The 17987-nt window shown below is 37.0% G+C and overlaps 1 protein-coding gene and 1 non-coding gene across 2 annotated transcripts; both read left to right on the top strand.

Moving 5' to 3' along the window:
- Window positions 1-2276: 2276 nt before the first annotated feature.
- On the top strand, window positions 2277-17621 carry LOC107775216 (ABC transporter G family member 24). Its single transcript, XM_016594926.2, has 14 exons — window positions 2277-2890; window positions 3056-3132; window positions 5810-6076; window positions 6639-6702; window positions 6797-6943; window positions 7152-7186; window positions 7363-7436; window positions 7764-8695; window positions 8926-9222; window positions 9632-10123; window positions 10501-10649; window positions 10742-11031; window positions 11122-11255; window positions 17306-17621. The coding sequence occupies exons 1-14, from the start codon at window positions 2610-2612 to the stop codon at window positions 17460-17462; spliced, it is 3396 nt and encodes a 1131-aa protein (XP_016450412.2). The 5' UTR covers window positions 2277-2609; the 3' UTR covers window positions 17463-17621.
- On the top strand, window positions 16716-16818 carry LOC142166608 (U6 spliceosomal RNA). The gene has a single exon (XR_012697012.1). It is a non-coding gene; the product is annotated as a U6 spliceosomal RNA (small nuclear RNA).
- Window positions 17622-17987: the final 366 nt, after the last annotated feature.

Raw genomic sequence — 17987 nt, 5'->3', positions numbered from 1 at the left:
TATGAAGCATATATAGGCAATTCAAGCAATTATTAAACCCAATCATAACAGGATACTTTCCACATAATGGACATAAAGACCTAAGAACCCTAGAGGCAAATTTTCCACAAATAAATCCGAGCACACACTCGTCACCTCGCGTGCACGGACTACAATTAGCATAAAAGACTCAAATACTAAGTGGAAGTCCCCCACACAAGGTTAGGCAAGATACTTACCTCAAAGACGACAAACCGATACCCTAAGATGCACTTCTCGGGTGAAAAGACCTCCGGACGGCTCAAATCTAACCAAATTAACTTCAAAGCACAAATAAAATACATAAGAGACTATTCCGGATCATAAAGTCTCAATCTTGATCAAATTCTAAAAATCGGTCCAAAAGTCGACCCTCGGGCCCGCACCTCGGAACCCGACAAATTTTACAAAAAGTGAATACCCATTCCGATACAAGTTCAACAATACAAAATTTATCAAATTCCGATACCATTTGGTTCCTCAAATCACGATTTTCATTTTAGAAACTTTCTTCAAAATCAACTCCTTCCCCAACCCAAAACACAATTTAAATGATAAAAATAAAGATAAATTTATGGAATATATTTAATTATAGTTGAAGAACACTTATCCAATTGAATTTCGTGAAAAACCCACCGAAAATCGCCAAGAACCGAGCTTTAGAAGTCAAAATGTGATGAAAATGGTGAAACCCTCGATTTTGGAATATATTCTGTCTGCCCAGGTTTTTGTGCATCGCGATCGCGGGAGAAGAGACGCGATCGCGTAGAAGAGATCCAAAGCTTTCAAGAAATACCCTTCGCGATCGCGAGAAAAGGGACGCGAATGCGATGAACAATGGGCAGGCTTACGCGATCGCGGGGTAATTCATGCAAACGCGAAGAGAAAATAGCCAACCGCCCCTAGCTCCTAATTTCTACAATGCGAACGCAGGAATACAAATGCGATCACGAAGTAGAGGAAAACAGACCTTCACGATCGCATGAGATTCTATGCGAACGTAGTGAAGGGAAAAAGAGGAGACAAGCGACAACACATCGCGAACGTAACATGAGGTTCGCGATCGCGAAAGAGGAATGCCAGAAGCAGAAACAACAATTCAAAATAAGGGGAAAAATACCCGTAGCCCACCCGGAACACACTCGAGGCCCTTGGGACCCCGTCTAAATACACAAACAAGACATATAACCTAACACGGACTCGCTCGAAGTCTCAAATCATATCAAACAACGCCGAAATGACGAATCACCGCATGAATAAACTATGAACTTCCAAATCTTTCAAATTCGAAAACTTATGCCGAAACCGATCAAATCAACCCGGAATGAAGCCAAATTTTACAGACAAGTCCAAAATGACATGACGGAGTTGCTTCAACTCTCAGAATCGCATTCCGACCCCGATATCAAAATCTCACTATCGAACCGGAAACTTCAAAAATTCAACTTTCGGCATTTCAAGCCTAAATTAGCTGCGGACCTCCAAAATACAATCCGAACGCACGCCTACGTCTAAAATCACCATACGAAGCTATTGAGGTCACCCAAAACCCATTCCAGGGTCGTTTACTCAAAAATTCAATTCCGGTCGAATTTTCACCGTTTAAGCTTCAAAAACTAGGTTCCTTCTTCCAATTCAACTTCAATTAATCCTGAAACTGAATCCAACCATACACACAAGTCGATATACATAATATGAAGCTGCTCGCGACCTCAAACTGCTGAGCCGGGCGTAATCGCTCAAAACGACCAGTCGGGTCGTGACATTAATAAATACAAATAGACTATAAAGGCAGTGAAATTCAGATAATTTTCTTTAAGGCACTTCTTCTCTATATCATTCCTTTTATCAATGTCCCTAAAAGGACGCAGGCATGCAGGTTAATTGTAATTAAGTAGGCGTTTGGACATAAGAATTGTAAAATTCGAAAAAATGGTGATTTTTTTTAAAGTGAAAATGGTATTTGAAATTTAAAGTGGTGTTTGAATATAAATTTCAGTTTGGGTTGTTTTTGAAGCTTTATGAGTGAAAATTTTGAAAAATATTTTTTTGCAGTTTTTTAAATTTTCGAAAATTTCTAAAATACATTTTCAAGTGAAAATTAAAATTTTATGAACAAAAGATCATTTCGAAAAAAGTGATTTTTTTTTTTTTGGAAAAATCTTCCATCAAATGTATGTCCAACCGGGCACTAACATTCAAAATAAAGATTCAGCACTTATAAAACCCTGATCTCTTAAACGTGCAAGATGCTCCGAGTTTTACTTGGCCGGCCTAATCCTCTGCCTCCTAACTGAGCCAAAACAAAAAGTTAAAAACAGAAATATATGCATAAAGATATTCAATCCGCCACCGGTTTAGCCAAACCGTGAAATGCTAAAACAAGCTGGCAAATGGAGAGCCAGCCTGCTACGGTTAAGACCAAGACGTGGTCTTCTTCGAATTGCAGAAGATGGGACCCCCTATTCTCTGCCTATTCAATTTTTTAATCATTTACCCGCCCATGTCTTCTCACCATTTTCCTTTCTTATATACCAGCAAAAAGCTGGCTAAAACGCTTCTCTCCCTTTCTCATTTCCTAAATTTCCTAAATGGGCGCTGCTACCGCGGCGACTCACCGGCGGCGGCGAAAGTCGCCGTCGTCTACATTCCATCTGTCCGTCATTATCGTGCTTGTGAACTTGGTGAATTTGCAGTTGAGCTCAGTTCGGAGTCAATCTATCGATAACGGTGCCGGCACCGCCTCACAACTCGATAATCCCGCGGTAGTTGATTTAGTTACTCGAACTGTATATAACCGTATATACAATCAGACGCACAACCTTTTCGACAACGAATTTGCGGATAAATTCAAATTCTGCATTCTAAATCGGTAAATAGTTTGCTTAATTTATGTGAATGTGTGTGTGGGGAGCTGATAACGAAGAGACGAAAGGGAAAGTGAAGTAATTTATAGTTAAAAAGGCAAATACTCGGTCTAATTGATTCCTTATGTTTTCGGATATGTGGTTTAGTTCTAATATACGATGTGTTGCAGAGATGAAGAGTGGGATCATGCCTTCAATTACTCATCGGATCTCACTTTTCTCAGTGCTTGTGTTACCAGAACAAGAGGTACGTCGCATTTTCAAGTTTTATTTGCACGAAATCAAGTGCGACAGAAATGTTTGGAAGAGAATAAAATGATTTTAGTTACTATGTGCGCTCCCCCCCCCCACCCCCTCCTTTCCTTTGCGATTGTGATTTTTGGATAGAAGATAAATGAGACTGTTTGGCATTAATTGTAGAAAAAAGTGGCATTGAAATTTATCCTATTTCATTGCCCTTTTGAAATAAAGTCAACGGTTGTTAATCACAGTTTTTTATAACAAATTTGTGGTTGTGCATTTACTTTCACCTTGTTAGATCAGATTGTCAGTTGTGTTTGTAATTGATGCTATATAAGATCAGAGCGCCGTGATTTACACTGGAATATGTAGCATCTACTCTTTTCGTGGGTGAAACAAGTTCTAACTGGTTCACAACGGACCAATTCGATGAATTAGGTGGCATGTTTCAAGGAAGTATTATTTGACATTGCAAATGGTAATGCTAATAGTTAATCTCTTCTTTGAATTTTGCAATATAAGATTTCTTTATATTCAAAAAATACTGTTAAAATTTCACTAGTAGAAGTTAAAACAGTACTGCTATTAGGATAGTAATAACCATACAAGAAGTCAATTGCTGAAACAAACTTTCTCAGAAGATAAATAATTCTTTCACAATCTTCCCCATATTAGTTATTTCATCACTCGACCCTGCTAGATATGGACTATATATTTTAGTTAGGGGATTTTTTAATTCATATGCGCGACTAACATTGCATAAAATATATTCCCAATTATTGGAATAGCTAATTCTATGCATGGTTTGGTTCACATGCTGGTTATGCGGAGATTAAAATGCAAGGATTGTCCGTGCAATGAATAATAATGAAGGAATTGTAATATGGTGCTTATTAATATAGGAATTTTTATGCGTTAATTGGTGAACAATAATACAAAAATGTGATGTAGAGATTACCTACTTTAAGGGTATTATTGTCCTTAGATACATTAAAATACGTATTAAGTATTATTTAATACTGTCAGTCAAAAGCTGCAGGAATTGTTTTTTCTTATATGGCCAACCAAATCTTGCATAAGTTATGTAGAAATTATTTTTCCTAATCTCTCCGACCAACATAGTATTATTTTCTGGGAGATTTTATGCTTGGACTATTTCCAATCCCTCCAACCAATCGACCTTAATTGTTTAGGTTCAAGTCTATGTGTTTGACACATTCTTTTATATTCATATTTTCTAGGCTTTAACAAACATCATAAGGTTACTCGTACTTATTTTTCAGTTTCTACCTAAATAAATAAAGGCAATCATTAACAATTAAATTTTATGTATGAAATGCAGATCTAATTTAAAATAATGTTGGAATTTAGGAAAACATGCCTCTTAATAAGTCAACTGAATATTCAATATTCATTATTACTAGTATTTTCAAAATGAATAGAGATTATGTTATTGTTAATTATGAATTTATCAGCAACCCTATAAATAATTTTAGCAATTTGTGAAACTGTATGTTCGTATTCAATTGACTGATAAGCTAAAATTCTTTTTTAATTTTTCAAGTCTTGTTTCACTTACGAATAATATAAAAGGTTAATAATACATAATTTATTAGAATGACCAATATTCACGTAATCTCAGTTAATACACAGTGTGGTATTTCTGACAACATCCTTCTTAAACTACTTATGTTTATAGATGACATTGAATGACGATAAAGAAGATGTCATAAAAAGTTCAAATTGAACTAATAACTATTTAAATATAAAAAATATAATTAATTAGAAAGAATGGAAATGGACGTACCAAATTTCGAAATTAACCTAAATTGAGCTGGTTTAAATTAAAAGTTGAATCGCAAATTTCAAATTCCAAATCATTGGTTGAGAGCTTATATATTGAAACTTGAAGCTTGAGAATTGATAAATTTGGATTGAGATTAAAAGAATGAAATTTGAATGTGAGGAAAAAGAATGAAATTTGAAAAAAGGGATAAATGCAAGGCTGATGATTATTGTAGTCCGGATGAAAAGAGATTAAGAGTTCACACCTGTTATATTTTATGGAACTTTGACACAATGATGAGTTTCACTTTTCTAGCCCATCAAATAGCTTGCTGTAACACCATAAATGCATCCGAAGGATGAAGTTAGACAAACAGAAAATGCTTGCTGGAATACACTATATCACCTCAGAGTCATAGATTTTTAGTCTCAGCTGACACTTAGATTTTGTGCCAATTAAGGTTTTAACTGATTGGACTATCGCTAGTCTTTGCCAAAGTGTTTAAAATTCCTGGTGAGAGGACTCAGAATGAGAAGGAGCTGAAGTTTACTAAAGATCTCAGATCAGGAATAGACGGTTGAAGAAAAGGAATGCACCTTTGCTAGTTTGGAATTTTACCTTTTCCTTCCCACCATCTTCCTGTTTCTCCGGCATTATTTACACTTAACTTGAAAAGAAAAACCGACTATCTTCTAGCCTATGTTACTTGCATTAGTTGGAAATCAGTACTTTTTCTAATCCTCTTGTGGCTGTTTGTTATATGGAAGTGAAAATGATGCTGGAACAGACTGGATTTGACTTCTTCTTTCCTATTGCTTAGAATTTTGTGCCATTAATCATTCTCTTCAGGCTACACTACAGTTCGAAGATGATATGAAAATTATATTTATTGGAACAGGGGATATTCAACGAAGACTGTGTACTGCTGCAGAAATCAGTTTTTACTTCAGTAACACCATAACATCAGGGTCCAATTATTTGAAGGCCAACAGAAACTGCAATTTGACCTCTTGGGTTCCAGGTTGTGAACCAGGATGGGCATGTAGCACTGACCCAGATCAGAATCCTGACCTAAGAGATTCTCGAGAAATACCAGCAAGAACTGTTGCTTGTCAGCCTTGCTGTGAGGGTTTCTTCTGTCCTCATGGTCTTACTTGTATGATACGTAAGTATATCATCAATCTTGTCAATATTTCTTCCTCAACCATTTGTTGGGACAGAACTAGAATGCAGTTTATTCTTCTGTTACTTCAACGACTTGTTCTTGTTTTACGCTCTAGTATCAACTATCAAGATAGTAATTTAATTCTATCTTCTAATACCGATGTGTGGACAGTAAAGCCCCGTACGTAAGCATGACTGCAGGAGCATTATGGTAAAAATAATATAAGAGATAACTAGCATACTGCAATTACAGTTGAACAAGGAGGCTTGTTGTTGTTGTTTTATTAGGAAAATGATAATTGATTGTTGTTGACTCCGCATATGAATCTATTTTAGTGCCAAGACCACTAATTTGATGTTTTACAACAATGCGTTTACGTTTATATATATATTATATATATACTTTACATGGAATGTTTAAGTATAACACTGTTTTTCACTTATTTCAGTTTATATGTTGAAGACTTCTTAAATCTTAGTTGCTAATTATATTCTGATAAGTACCTTATTGACTGCGTTTTTACGAAAGAAAGGATTTTTGATAACTTTCTTCATTTTTCCAGCCTGCCCTTTAGGTTCCTACTGTCCACTTGCCACGCTCAATGTGAATACTGGAATATGCGAACCGTGAGTCCAGATTCTTCATACAAGGTCGCTCTGATCTTTTACTTCCTACTGTCCGTTTGTTGTTTGTATAACATGTCTATTGGTATGTCTGTAGATATAGTTATCAATTACCTCCTGGGCAGCCAAATCATACTTGTGGTGGGGCAAACATTTGGTCTGATGTTCGCAGCAGCTCAGAGTTATTCTGTTCCGCAGGATCATATTGTCCAACAAATACAGAGAAGAATCCTTGTACTAGTGGGTAGTAGTTTCTGTCCCGACTCCTGATAACAGTCTGGTTGTCTTCTAGTTGTAAAATTTTGATATCAGGCTGATATCTGATTACAGAAATCCCTTAAAAAATCCTTACCAGTTAGTTCTACATGCACAAAACATTTCTTTTATGATATTTCATCAATTTTGCTCCTCTTTGTGTCTTTCAAGGCTTATTCTTTACCCTGTAATTTCAGGAATTACTGCCCCACAGGTTCTACGGCTGAGAAACGTAAGTTCCAGTTTGAAAGTGCCAACTATTTGCAATACATTGCTAAAATAGAAATTTTTTAGTGCAAAATAAATAACGAATTATATTTCCATTAAGCATATTGCTATAGCATGAATTTAGATTCTTTTTCCAGTGGTGCTGCTTCATTAAACATCCACCTCTTGATGGATTTGCAGGATGCTTCAAGTTGACTTCATGTAATCCGAACACTGCAAGTCAGAATATTCATGCATATGGGGCAATGCTCATTGTAAGTTTTGATTATTATCTAGTAACTGCTCTGCCTGATATCCCTTCATAGTTTCTAGCTGTTTCTAGGTGTATATGAGGTGAGAACTCGATTCAGTAGTGCAACAAAATAACTCTGGTTTCAATTAAAGTTTACTATTCTGTTGTCCATAAGAAGTTGCAGCACCCTTCTGGTGATAACAAATTTGATATTATTGTACTACCTTCCCAGTGCTAAAGTTGAAATTGATCCCGTAAAAATTCTCTCTTTAGTATTTGAATTTATTCATGTTTGATATTTAAGAAGTTATACCACTGTAGGAGATAAAAATCTTGCTCATTCCTGCAGGCAGCTTTAGCTACACTTCTCCTTATAATTTACAACTGTTCGGACCAAATCATCACCATACGAGAAAGGAGACTTGCTAGATCCCGTGAAGCAGCTGCAAAAGTTGTAAAAGAAAAGATACAGGCACGTGCAAGGTGGAAAGCTGCAAAAGAGGCTGCTAAAAAGCATGCTGTTGAATTGCAAGGTCAATTGTCTCGCAAATTTTCTCGCAAGAGAAATGTCACAATCAGTGACAAGGTCACAGTAATGAATCAAGAAGATACTGATATCGATGATAATTCATATTCATCAAAGGAGCACAGTACCTCTTCAGTGTCCAAGAATTCGCTAAGTACGTCTGAAGTAGAAGAATTAGGATCCATTCCCTTGATGGAGGTGATAAATGAAATTGAAGATCACACTTTTGATAGTTCAGAATCTTTCAGTTTGGAGATTAAAGAAAAGAATTTGAAAACCAAAAAGCCTAAAGGAAAAGAAATTCAAACTCACAGCCAAATTTTCAAGTATGCATATGCACAACTTGAGAGAGAAAAAGCGCAGCAACAGCAGAACAAAAACCTTACTTTCTCTGGTGTAATATCCATGGCCACAAATACTGATTACAAGAAAAGACCTGTAATTGAGATAGGTTTTACAGGTTTAACTGTTACCTTGAAAGGTAAAAAGAAGCATCTGTTACGATCTGTTAATGGAAAAATCATGCCCGGTCGTATTACTGCTGTCATGGGTCCATCAGGAGCAGGGAAAACTACTCTCCTTTCAGCTCTGGCAGGAAAAACTGTTGGATGTACAATTTCTGGTTCCATCCTTATAAATGGAAAACCAGAACCAATTCATTCGTACAGAAAAATCGTTGGTTTTGTGCCACAGGATGATATTGTGCATGGAAACTTGACTGTTGAGGAAAATCTATGGTTCAATGCAAGGTGCAGGTATGTAATAGTTGGTTTCGTCACTTACTATGTCTTTGCTACTCGGGTTATAATGTTCAGCACAGGGTACTTTCAAAATTTTCAGTCACTTCTAAATCATATAACAAGCAGCAAACACATTATTCTATTGACTACTGCTGGCTTGTATCTATCTTCTTGTATCTCAAGTTCATCTGATCCCTGTAGCTGGTAGTTTAAAAGATAAATTTTTAACTTTTTGTAAATTTAAGGTTGTCAGCAGATTTGCCAAAGCCAGATAAGGTTCTTATTGTTGAGAGAGTCATTGATTTCTTGGGCTTACAGAGTGTGCGGGGTTCCTTGGTTGGAACAGTGGAGAAGCGAGGTATCTCTGGAGGCCAACGGAAACGAGTTAATGTTGGACTAGAGTTGGTAATGGAACCATCACTTCTATTTCTAGATGAACCGACATCTGGACTGGACAGTGCATCTTCTCAATTACTTATCAGAGCACTTCGACGTGAAGCCCTTGAAGGAGTCAATATCTGCATGGTTGTCCACCAGCCAAGGTAACCACCGGAATTTGTTGACTTGGATTCTGATACTACATCTACATTTATCCTGCCCATTTATAGGTATTTAGTCTTGTAGCGCAAAAATGCAAAAGCTTTCAGTCTTTAGTTGTTAATGTCAGACAGCTTATAAGTTAGGTGAATAATTTTTTAAACAGAAGAAATCTTCTTCTAGCTAGTGGAAGTTTCCTTCTGATTATTAAATTATGCTTCCCGTTGTCTTGTCACTGAAATGCTTGTTTAATCGTCCAGCAATAGCCACTTAGCCTTCATCGTCATTGGAAATCAACCCAGAAGTCCACTAAAAACAATGAATTGTGAAACTGCAAATAAAGTGAAGTGGACCTTTTTAGGCTGTTAATTATTTCCTTCTCTTAATCACCATTTTACAACTTTTTTCTTCCAGCTACACCTTGTTCAAGATGTTTGATGATTTGATACTCTTAGCAAAAGGTGGTCTTGTAGTCTACCATGGTCCTGTAAAGAAAGTTGAGGACTACTTTGCAGGCCTTGGTATCGATGTACCAGAACGAGTTAATCCTCCGGACCACTTCATAGATGTTTTGGAAGGTCTGGTCAAACCAACCACCAATTCAAATGTGGACTATAAAGAGCTTCCCGTGTTGTGGATGCTTCACAATGGTTATTCTGTGCCCCCAGAAATGCAACAGAGTGCTGCTGTACTTGCATCTTCACCAGTGGATGTAAACAATGGCAATCAAGCAATTTTTGATCATGTAACAGAGGAACATTCCTTTGCTGGGGAAATGTGGCAAGACATGAAGACTAACGTGGAGAGCCAACGTGATATTATACTGCACAACTTTATGAGATCAAAGGACCTCTCCAACCGGAGAACTCCAAATGTTCTTCTGCAATACAAGTACTTCATTGGAAGGTAAATATTCACAAAACCAATTTCTTTTCATCGGATAGTTGTTTATGTGTTTTTATTATGAATTAACAATAGAGAGAAAAGGTAAGCTCAAAATTTTTTTATGTATCGATATCGAAACATCAGTCTGGGAATTGGGTCCTAAATAATCTCTACACCCATTACCCAGCTCACTATCACGAACTTTGACATTGCCCACAAGTTGAGCTATGTTGTCCACAAGTTGAGAGCAAATTTGTATGACTTAACTGTTGGAAAATGCTGTTCTTTTTAGCATGCATTTACGATGCATGGGCAAATTTAATTGAATAAGCTTCTAAATCACTGTTTTTACACTGCAGTTGAGTTCTCACATTTTTTTGTGTTTCAAATTATCCCAGGATAAGCAAGCAAAGATTACGTGAAGCAAAAATGCAAGCAATAGATTATCTCATTCTCTTAGTTGCTGGAGCTTGCTTAGGATCACTAACCAAAGTGAGGGATGAAAGCTTTGGCGCACCTGGCTATACACACACAATAATTGCTGTCTGTGAGTTGATAATCATTTCCAAGGGAGTTAAAGTCCATACTAGTTCAGAGTACAACTTCTTCTCCTGAATTTCTGATTCAGTTCTTTTTCAGCTTTGTTATGCAAAATTGCGGCTTTAAGGACATTTGCATTGGACAAGTTGCAGTATTGGAGAGAAAGTACTTCTGGCATTAGTAGCGTTGCTCATTTTGTCGCCAAAGATACAATAGATCATTTCAACACAGTGATTAAGCCTGCTGTATATCTATCAATGTACTACTTCTTCTGCAATCCAAGATCTTCTTTCGCAGATAATTACATTGTGTTACTCTGTCTTGTGTATTGTGTGACTGGAATGGGTTACGCATTTGCTATCTTCCTAGGACCTGGTCCCTCCCAGCTGGTGAGCATGAATTCCCGCTGAAACATGTTATATTGCTACAGTTTTTGTTTCTTTTCATATCCCGTACTAACAGATTTCACTTCTACATAGTGTTCGGTACTTGTTCCTGTGGTGTTGACGCTCATTGCATCTCGCACCGATGGTGGTAAATTCCTCAAGGTATTGGCAGATTTATGCTATCCAAAGTGGGCACTGGAGGCATTTGTCATCTCAAATGCCGAAAGGTATGTTATGACAGTTCCCTGTAGTGATCGAGCAATATAAGGTTCAGCACTTGTTACTTTAATGGTTCTAGCTGTGCAAATCTTGGCTCCTTTCCTGGGCAAAGACCATTCAAATTTTCGAATTAGATGTGTATATATAATTGTATATTATCTCACACAACTACATGTAGGTAAGATTGCCGTGTGTGTGTGTGTGAGAGAGAAAGAGAGAGAGAGGGGGAGAGAGAGAGATAATGTGCATGTAGGTATTATGAAAGCTGTGATTTGATCCCTTATTCTTTTTCCCCCTTCTTTTTTTTTTTTGCCTTTTCTTTTCCTTTGCTATATTCCCAGTGTGGCGAGGGCACCACTACGCAGTGGAGAGATGCCTTGTAGATCGTAGTCATGTTTTCATTTCTTCTTGTTTGTGGAAGCATGAGTTGGTAATACTGTTGATGATGTATATGAGGGGCAACCTGCAAAACCATATCGTGTGCTGAAATTCCTGATTGTGAGAAAGAAGGAAGTTTGAGAGAACTCGATTATTCCCTCAAGCTAATAGGGTTTAAATAGTTATGGTTACATGTTCTAAGAAAGGAAAGACAATCAAGAGTACATAATCATAGGAACTAATTGATCACTAATTAATCCTATACTATAATTCTAATATTCTAGAATATTTACAAAGATTCTAACACTCGTCCTTAAGCTGGTGCATACAAATTATAAGTACCAAGCTTGTTACAAATGTAGTTATATGAGAACCAGTGAGGGACTCGGTGAAAATATTTACAAGTTGATCATTTGGCTTCACAAATTTGTAACAATATCTCCTGAGAGAGTATTTCTTTCCTGATAAAGGGATAATCTATCTTTCCCATAAAACATGGAATTTGATGCAATATGAAGGGCAGCTTAGTTATCGCACACAAGTTTCATGTCATTAATTTCTCCAAACTTCAATTCTTTGAGCAACTGTCTAATCCAAATAAGTTATAGGTTGCCACAGTCATTGCTCGGTATTCAGCTTCTACACTAGATCGAGTATCTACATTTTGTTTCTTGCTTTTCCAAGATGCCAAATCACTTCCTATTGGAACACAATATAGAGACGCAGATTGTTTATTAGAAGGTGAGCCATCCCAATCAGCGTCTATGTATTCAACAATCTGCTCATGACCTCGATTTTCAAAATGCTGCAACCCTTTGTCTGGGGCCGATTTTATGTATCACAGAATACGAACAACTGCATCCCAGTGACTATTACGCAGAGAGTCCATAAACTGACTTATCACACTCACAGAAAAGGCAAAAGTTTGTTCGAGGTACGGTGAGATAGTTCAACTTACCAACTAGCCACCTATACCTTCCACGATCACTAAAGGGCTCCTCCTATCACAGTAGAAGTTTAACATTCGGGTCCGTAGGAGCATCAATGGTCTACAGCTTGTCATATCTATCTCCTCAAGAATGTCTAGGGCATACTTATACTGTGAGATAACTGTTCCTAATTTGGACTGCGCAACCTCAATGCCTAGGAAATACTTCAATCATCCTAGGTCCTTTATCTGGAAATACTGAAAGAGATGTTGCAACAATTTGATTATACCATTTTCATCATTGCCCTAGATGACTATATCATCAACATAAATGACCAAATAAAGGCACAAATTATAAGCAGTATGTCGATAGAATACAGAATAATCAACCTCACTGCTAGTCATATCAAATTCCTGAATAATCGTGTTGAGCTTACCAAATCTTGCTCGAGGAGACTGTTTTAAACCATATAAGGACCGACACAACCGGCATACAAGACCATTAGACCCCGAGCAATAAAATTAGGTGGTTGTTCTGCATATACTTCATCCTCGAGATCATTATGGAGAAAAGTATTTTTAATGTTCAACTGAAAAAAAGGCTAATGGCGAACAACAGTGACCGGAAAAAAAAAAGACGGGCATATGCTATTTTAGCTACGGGGGAGAAAGTATCATTGTAATCAAGCCCGAATATTTGAGATAAAATTGGCAAAAAAGACGAGCTTTAAGTAGATCAATTTCACCACCTAGACCAACTCTGATCGCATACACCCATCAACAATCAACTGTAGATTTACTCGGATGTAGAGAAACAAGCTCCCAAGTACCACTATCATGTAGCAGACACCTTTTCGATCATAGCATGTCACCGTCCAAGAGGAGATAATGTTTGTGGACTTAGGGATAGGAATAGAGGAGAAGATGTCACAAAGGCATAACAGAGTGATAATAAACGATGATAACTCAAACCAATATAATGGGAATTCTAATTAAGAGTGGATCAAATATCTTTTTAGGGTGCGATTGGTAGACTAGGAGGAGACAAGTCTGTAGTAGGTGAATGATCCGATAGAAGACATGAATCATCTGGACATGATGCTAGAAACTGATGGTGATGATAAGTCAAGAGTGGTGGAGCTGTAGATTATGGAACTGGAGTTGTAGGGGGTGGAGCTGGAGCTGTAGGTGATGAAACTGAAGGTGTGGAGGAAGGTGAATGAGAGATAATGACTAAATCTTTAAAATATGTAATTGCTAATACCTAAGAAATGTCTAAGTGTTCACCCGAACCTATGAAGTATGCTTGGGTCTCGAAGAAGGCAACATTAGCAGACGTAAGGCGTCGTTGAAGGTCCGTTGAATAGAATCAGCGTCCCTTCCGCTTCCTCGAGTTACCTAGAAGTACACATTTAAAAGCACGAGAAACTATCTTATCTTTTCCCCGAGTCAAGTTGTGAACAAAACACGTGCTCCCAAAGACACGAGGTAGAAGAGAGAACAAAGATAAGTGGGAAAACAAGACATATTATGGAACTTGATTCTGGATAGCTGATGATGGTATACGATTAGTAAAATAACAGGATATGAGAATTGCATCCCTCCAAAAACACAACAGAACATGAAATTGTATGAGTAGGGTACGAGCAGTCTCAGTGAAATGCCTATTCTTTCTTTCCGCTACTTTATTTTGTTAAGAGGTATATGGACAAGATGTTTGATGAATCACCCATGAGAGTTCATGAACTGTTTAAATGGAGGAGACAAATTTGTTGGGGCATTATCAGTACGAAATGTGCTGATAAAAATCCTAAATTTGATTTTGGACTTCAGCGTGGAAGGTCTGAAAACTAGAAAACAATTCAGATTGATTTTTCATCAAGAATATCCAAGTACACCAGGAATAATCATCAATGAAACTGAAAAGGTAGCAGAATCCCTAGGTAAAACTAACCCGACTAGGATTCCAAACATTTGAATAGACTAACATGAAAGGTGACTTTGCCTGATTTTCAGGACGTCAAGGGAAATAGAAGCGTGTATGCTTACCGAGCTGACATGACTCACATTCTAGAGTGGACAAGTTAGACGAACCAGGTAGCAGGTTCCACTTTTTTAAAGTTTTGATAAACTGGGATGTCCCAACTGTTTATGTAATAAATCTGATGAATCAGTAATAGGACAAGTTGTTGAAGGAGGACACGACGTGCGTCCATGTGATTTAGCAATGATAAGATAATAAAGTCCATTTGATCCACCCCCAATACGAATGATTCGTCTTGTATTGTGTTGTTGTATAAAAACAGAGTTATCAAGAAATAAAGCAGAACAATTAAGTGATTTTGCTAAACGACTTATGGATATGAGATTAAAAGGACTATTGGGAACATAAAGAACTGAATTTAAAGGTAAGGAAGGAAGTGAACTAGCTTGACCTATTCCAATTGCATGGTTTGAGATCCATTGGCCATTGTAATTGTTGGAAATGATTGAGGAAGAAATAGTAGTAAAAAGAGAATTGTTACTAGAAATGTGATCAGATGAACCTGAATCATTGATCCAAGAGCTGGAAGAAGAAGATTGGGTGGCACAAATCATGCTATTACCTCTTTGAACAAAGAAGCTATCTCAAAAGATATTTGTTTATGTGGTTTGTACTGAAGGAACTAAATGTAATCTAGTAGAGAAATCATCCAACTATTAATACTATTGGTTCCCATTTTGTTGCAACCAAATTTCTCAAATCCAAGGGGAGTTACCAAATCAACCAAAGACAATTGAAGAATTCTCGCCCAAAATATTAAATCCACTAGTAACAGAATTTGAAACTTGTCGGAAAAAATTGATTTTCCTGGGAAGTTACTGAAGTTGTGTTGATGGCAAGAAAGTCAACGGAAAATTCTGAAAGGCAATCAGGAAGATGTAGTAACTTTAGTTGACCCCTGGGTATCATAAAGAAGTTGTCCCAAATCCAGAAAATTGTAAAACAGTTGCCGGAATCTAGAAAAGTTTGCTGGAATGTGGTGAAATCTGTATGGGTAGGCTTGGAGCAAAGAAGCGATCACCAGAGAAGAAAACTTCTTGCCGGAATCTGTCGGAGTGAGTCTCACCCGTCGACGCGTAGCTTAATCTTGCTGGAAAATTCCTCCTTCTGGTTGGCATGTAGGAGGTCCGATGACACGGAGTCTGGTTGGTTCTGGTCGCACGAAGATTCCAATCCTATTGGTGGTACTGGTAAATGCACAGAACCCTTAGGAAGCAACGAACCCTCATTTTGTATTTTGCCCGAAAATTCCTCGGCGGTGAGTTCTTTGATTATTTACTCACTAATTTGATCTGATACCATGTGAAAAAGAAGAGAGTTTGAAAGAACACAGCTTGATTATTTCCTCAAGCTAATAGGTTATTTAAATAGTTTAGTTACATGTTCTAACAAAGGAAAGACAATCAAGAGTACACAATTACATGAACTAATTGATCATTAATTAATCCTATATTATCATTCTAGTATTCTAGATACGTACAAAGATTCTAAAAATGGTCATTACACATCAATTTTACTCTCTTTGTAAATTCAAGGGCATATGCATGCACATCAATTTTGCTCTCTTCGTAACTTTAAGGGCATATATGCATGTAGTTCGGCGTGCCGCTAAACCATCTTAGGTACTCTTCTTATTCTACACATCAAGAAGTAGAGTCGTTCTTCGACTCTACCTATCTAAGAGAAAAAAGAGTTTTACCGCTGTTAGACAGAGCATTAAGTAAAACTGCGAACTCTTTCTCAGTAGGTGACAACCTAAGAGTTTAAGTTATTTCCTAGACTAGATATTTGGTAAAAGGTGACAACATGGAGAACAGAAAGTCATCTCTTTGACATGGAGAACAGAAAGTCATCTCTTTGACTAGACCATGTGCTTTGCATCTCTAGTATTTTGCTTGGGTCCAGTGGCCTTGAGAAGTTAAGTTTAACGGCATTCTCGTTTTAACTGTTTGTGGAATTTTCTCGTCATTCACTCACTGAGATTCTTAGGGCATTCTCTTTCCCCGCCGTATTTATTTGGGCAAAACTCTCTTATTCTTTTGCACATGTATTTTTCGACAGTTCTTGTTAGTAACTATGAATGACTCTTGAAATTGTGGCATCATTTATTATCATGAATGTCCATTTGGGGAAATTCAATGAAATTGGAATAATCTGGAGAGGATTAGCATTGCCCTGCGCAAGGATCACATGCACAAATCGAGAAATTGTCCAAAAAATTACTAATTCCTACGGAAACCTAGTTCAAATATAGAGATTAAGGCTTCATACTCGCATATCTTCCTCACTTGCCCGCATGTGCCTGCGGTAAAAATAATTGTTTTTTTTTTTAAATTTCATCTTAATTTAATCTTCCTGTGATGGTTCATTCTAGATGAACTCGGCAAATTTTCAGTTCTAAAAATTACTTTGCTTTGATTGCAAAAATTGAAAGCAGAGAGCTAGATCAGAACGCAAGATGTAGAAAATACCGATGTATAAGACTTTTGGATCTTTGACAATATTTACTTTACATCGTAAAGCCCTTCTTGAATGATTTTCCACAAACAACATATCAAATTGAAAGTACACTATTTTACAGCAGGAATCCTAGAGGGATGATTGATGTAATGTCCGCGTGTACAGCAATCGTAAATTTGCAAAATACCTTGTACATAATTTTATATTCGAAGTTCCATGTAATTGATCGTTATGCTATGTGATTTCAGGTATTATGGTGTGTGGCTAATAACACGTTGTGGTGCACTTATGAATTGGGGATACAGTCTTCATGATTGGAGTCTTTCTTTGTGCGTTCTCCTCCTCATAGGTTTAGGTAGTCGTATCATTGCTTTCATCGGCATGATAAGTTTCCAGAAGAAGTGAAAATTGATAATCCACGTCGTTTTTCTTTGTAGTTGTCATTTAGTTTTAGAGGATTCTATCCTCCTGTTGCCTATATCATATATGTGTAAATGTATATTAATATTATATATTGTTCATCTTCTGCAATGAAATTCTTGAGCTCTTCTATCCTTTTAACAACGGTGGACTCATTTTATTTGCACAAAGAAAAAGAATAGTAGAGTTGCTTACATGATTTCTTTATTCATAAGCCATACAGATGGTTAAATTTTATAATGAAAAATACGTTTTTTTGGTCTTCTTCTATTTGTATCAAAGTTAGGGGTGACAATTTGAGCCCAAACCCATTCAACCCGCACAATGATTAATGGGTTGAGCTACAAATATTTTAGCTCATGGGTCAATTTGGGTTGAGCCCAAGTTAACCCATTATTTTTAGGGAAACTTACACAAATGTCCCAAATAAATGTAAAAATTGCACGGGTGCCCTATTTGATCGCCCCCATTTAACCTATACCCATTTTTTAAAAAGTTTTAACTTGTACC

This window comes from Nicotiana tabacum, chromosome 11 (assembly GCF_000715075.1).
Source record: "Nicotiana tabacum cultivar K326 chromosome 11, ASM71507v2, whole genome shotgun sequence".
Lineage (NCBI taxonomy): Eukaryota > Viridiplantae > Streptophyta > Magnoliopsida > Solanales > Solanaceae > Nicotiana > Nicotiana tabacum.
Note: the sequence above shows the minus strand (reverse complement) of the source record. Positions and strands in the feature narration are given on the sequence as shown.

What these genes read in the sequence shown, in the direction of transcription:
- LOC107775216 (XM_016594926.2), top strand. Translation starts at nt 2,610, where the DNA reads ATGGGCGCTGCTACCGCGGCGACTCACCGGCGGCGGCGAAAGTCGCCG. An exon ending in AAATTCTGCATTCTAAATCG is followed by an intron (nt 2,891 to 3,055) that starts GTAAATAGTTTG and finishes GATGTGTTGCAG; the next exon opens with AGATGAAGAGTGGGATCATG. An exon ending in TACAAGTACTTCATTGGAAG is followed by an intron (nt 10,124 to 10,500) that starts GTAAATATTCAC and finishes AAATTATCCCAG; the next exon opens with GATAAGCAAGCAAAGATTAC.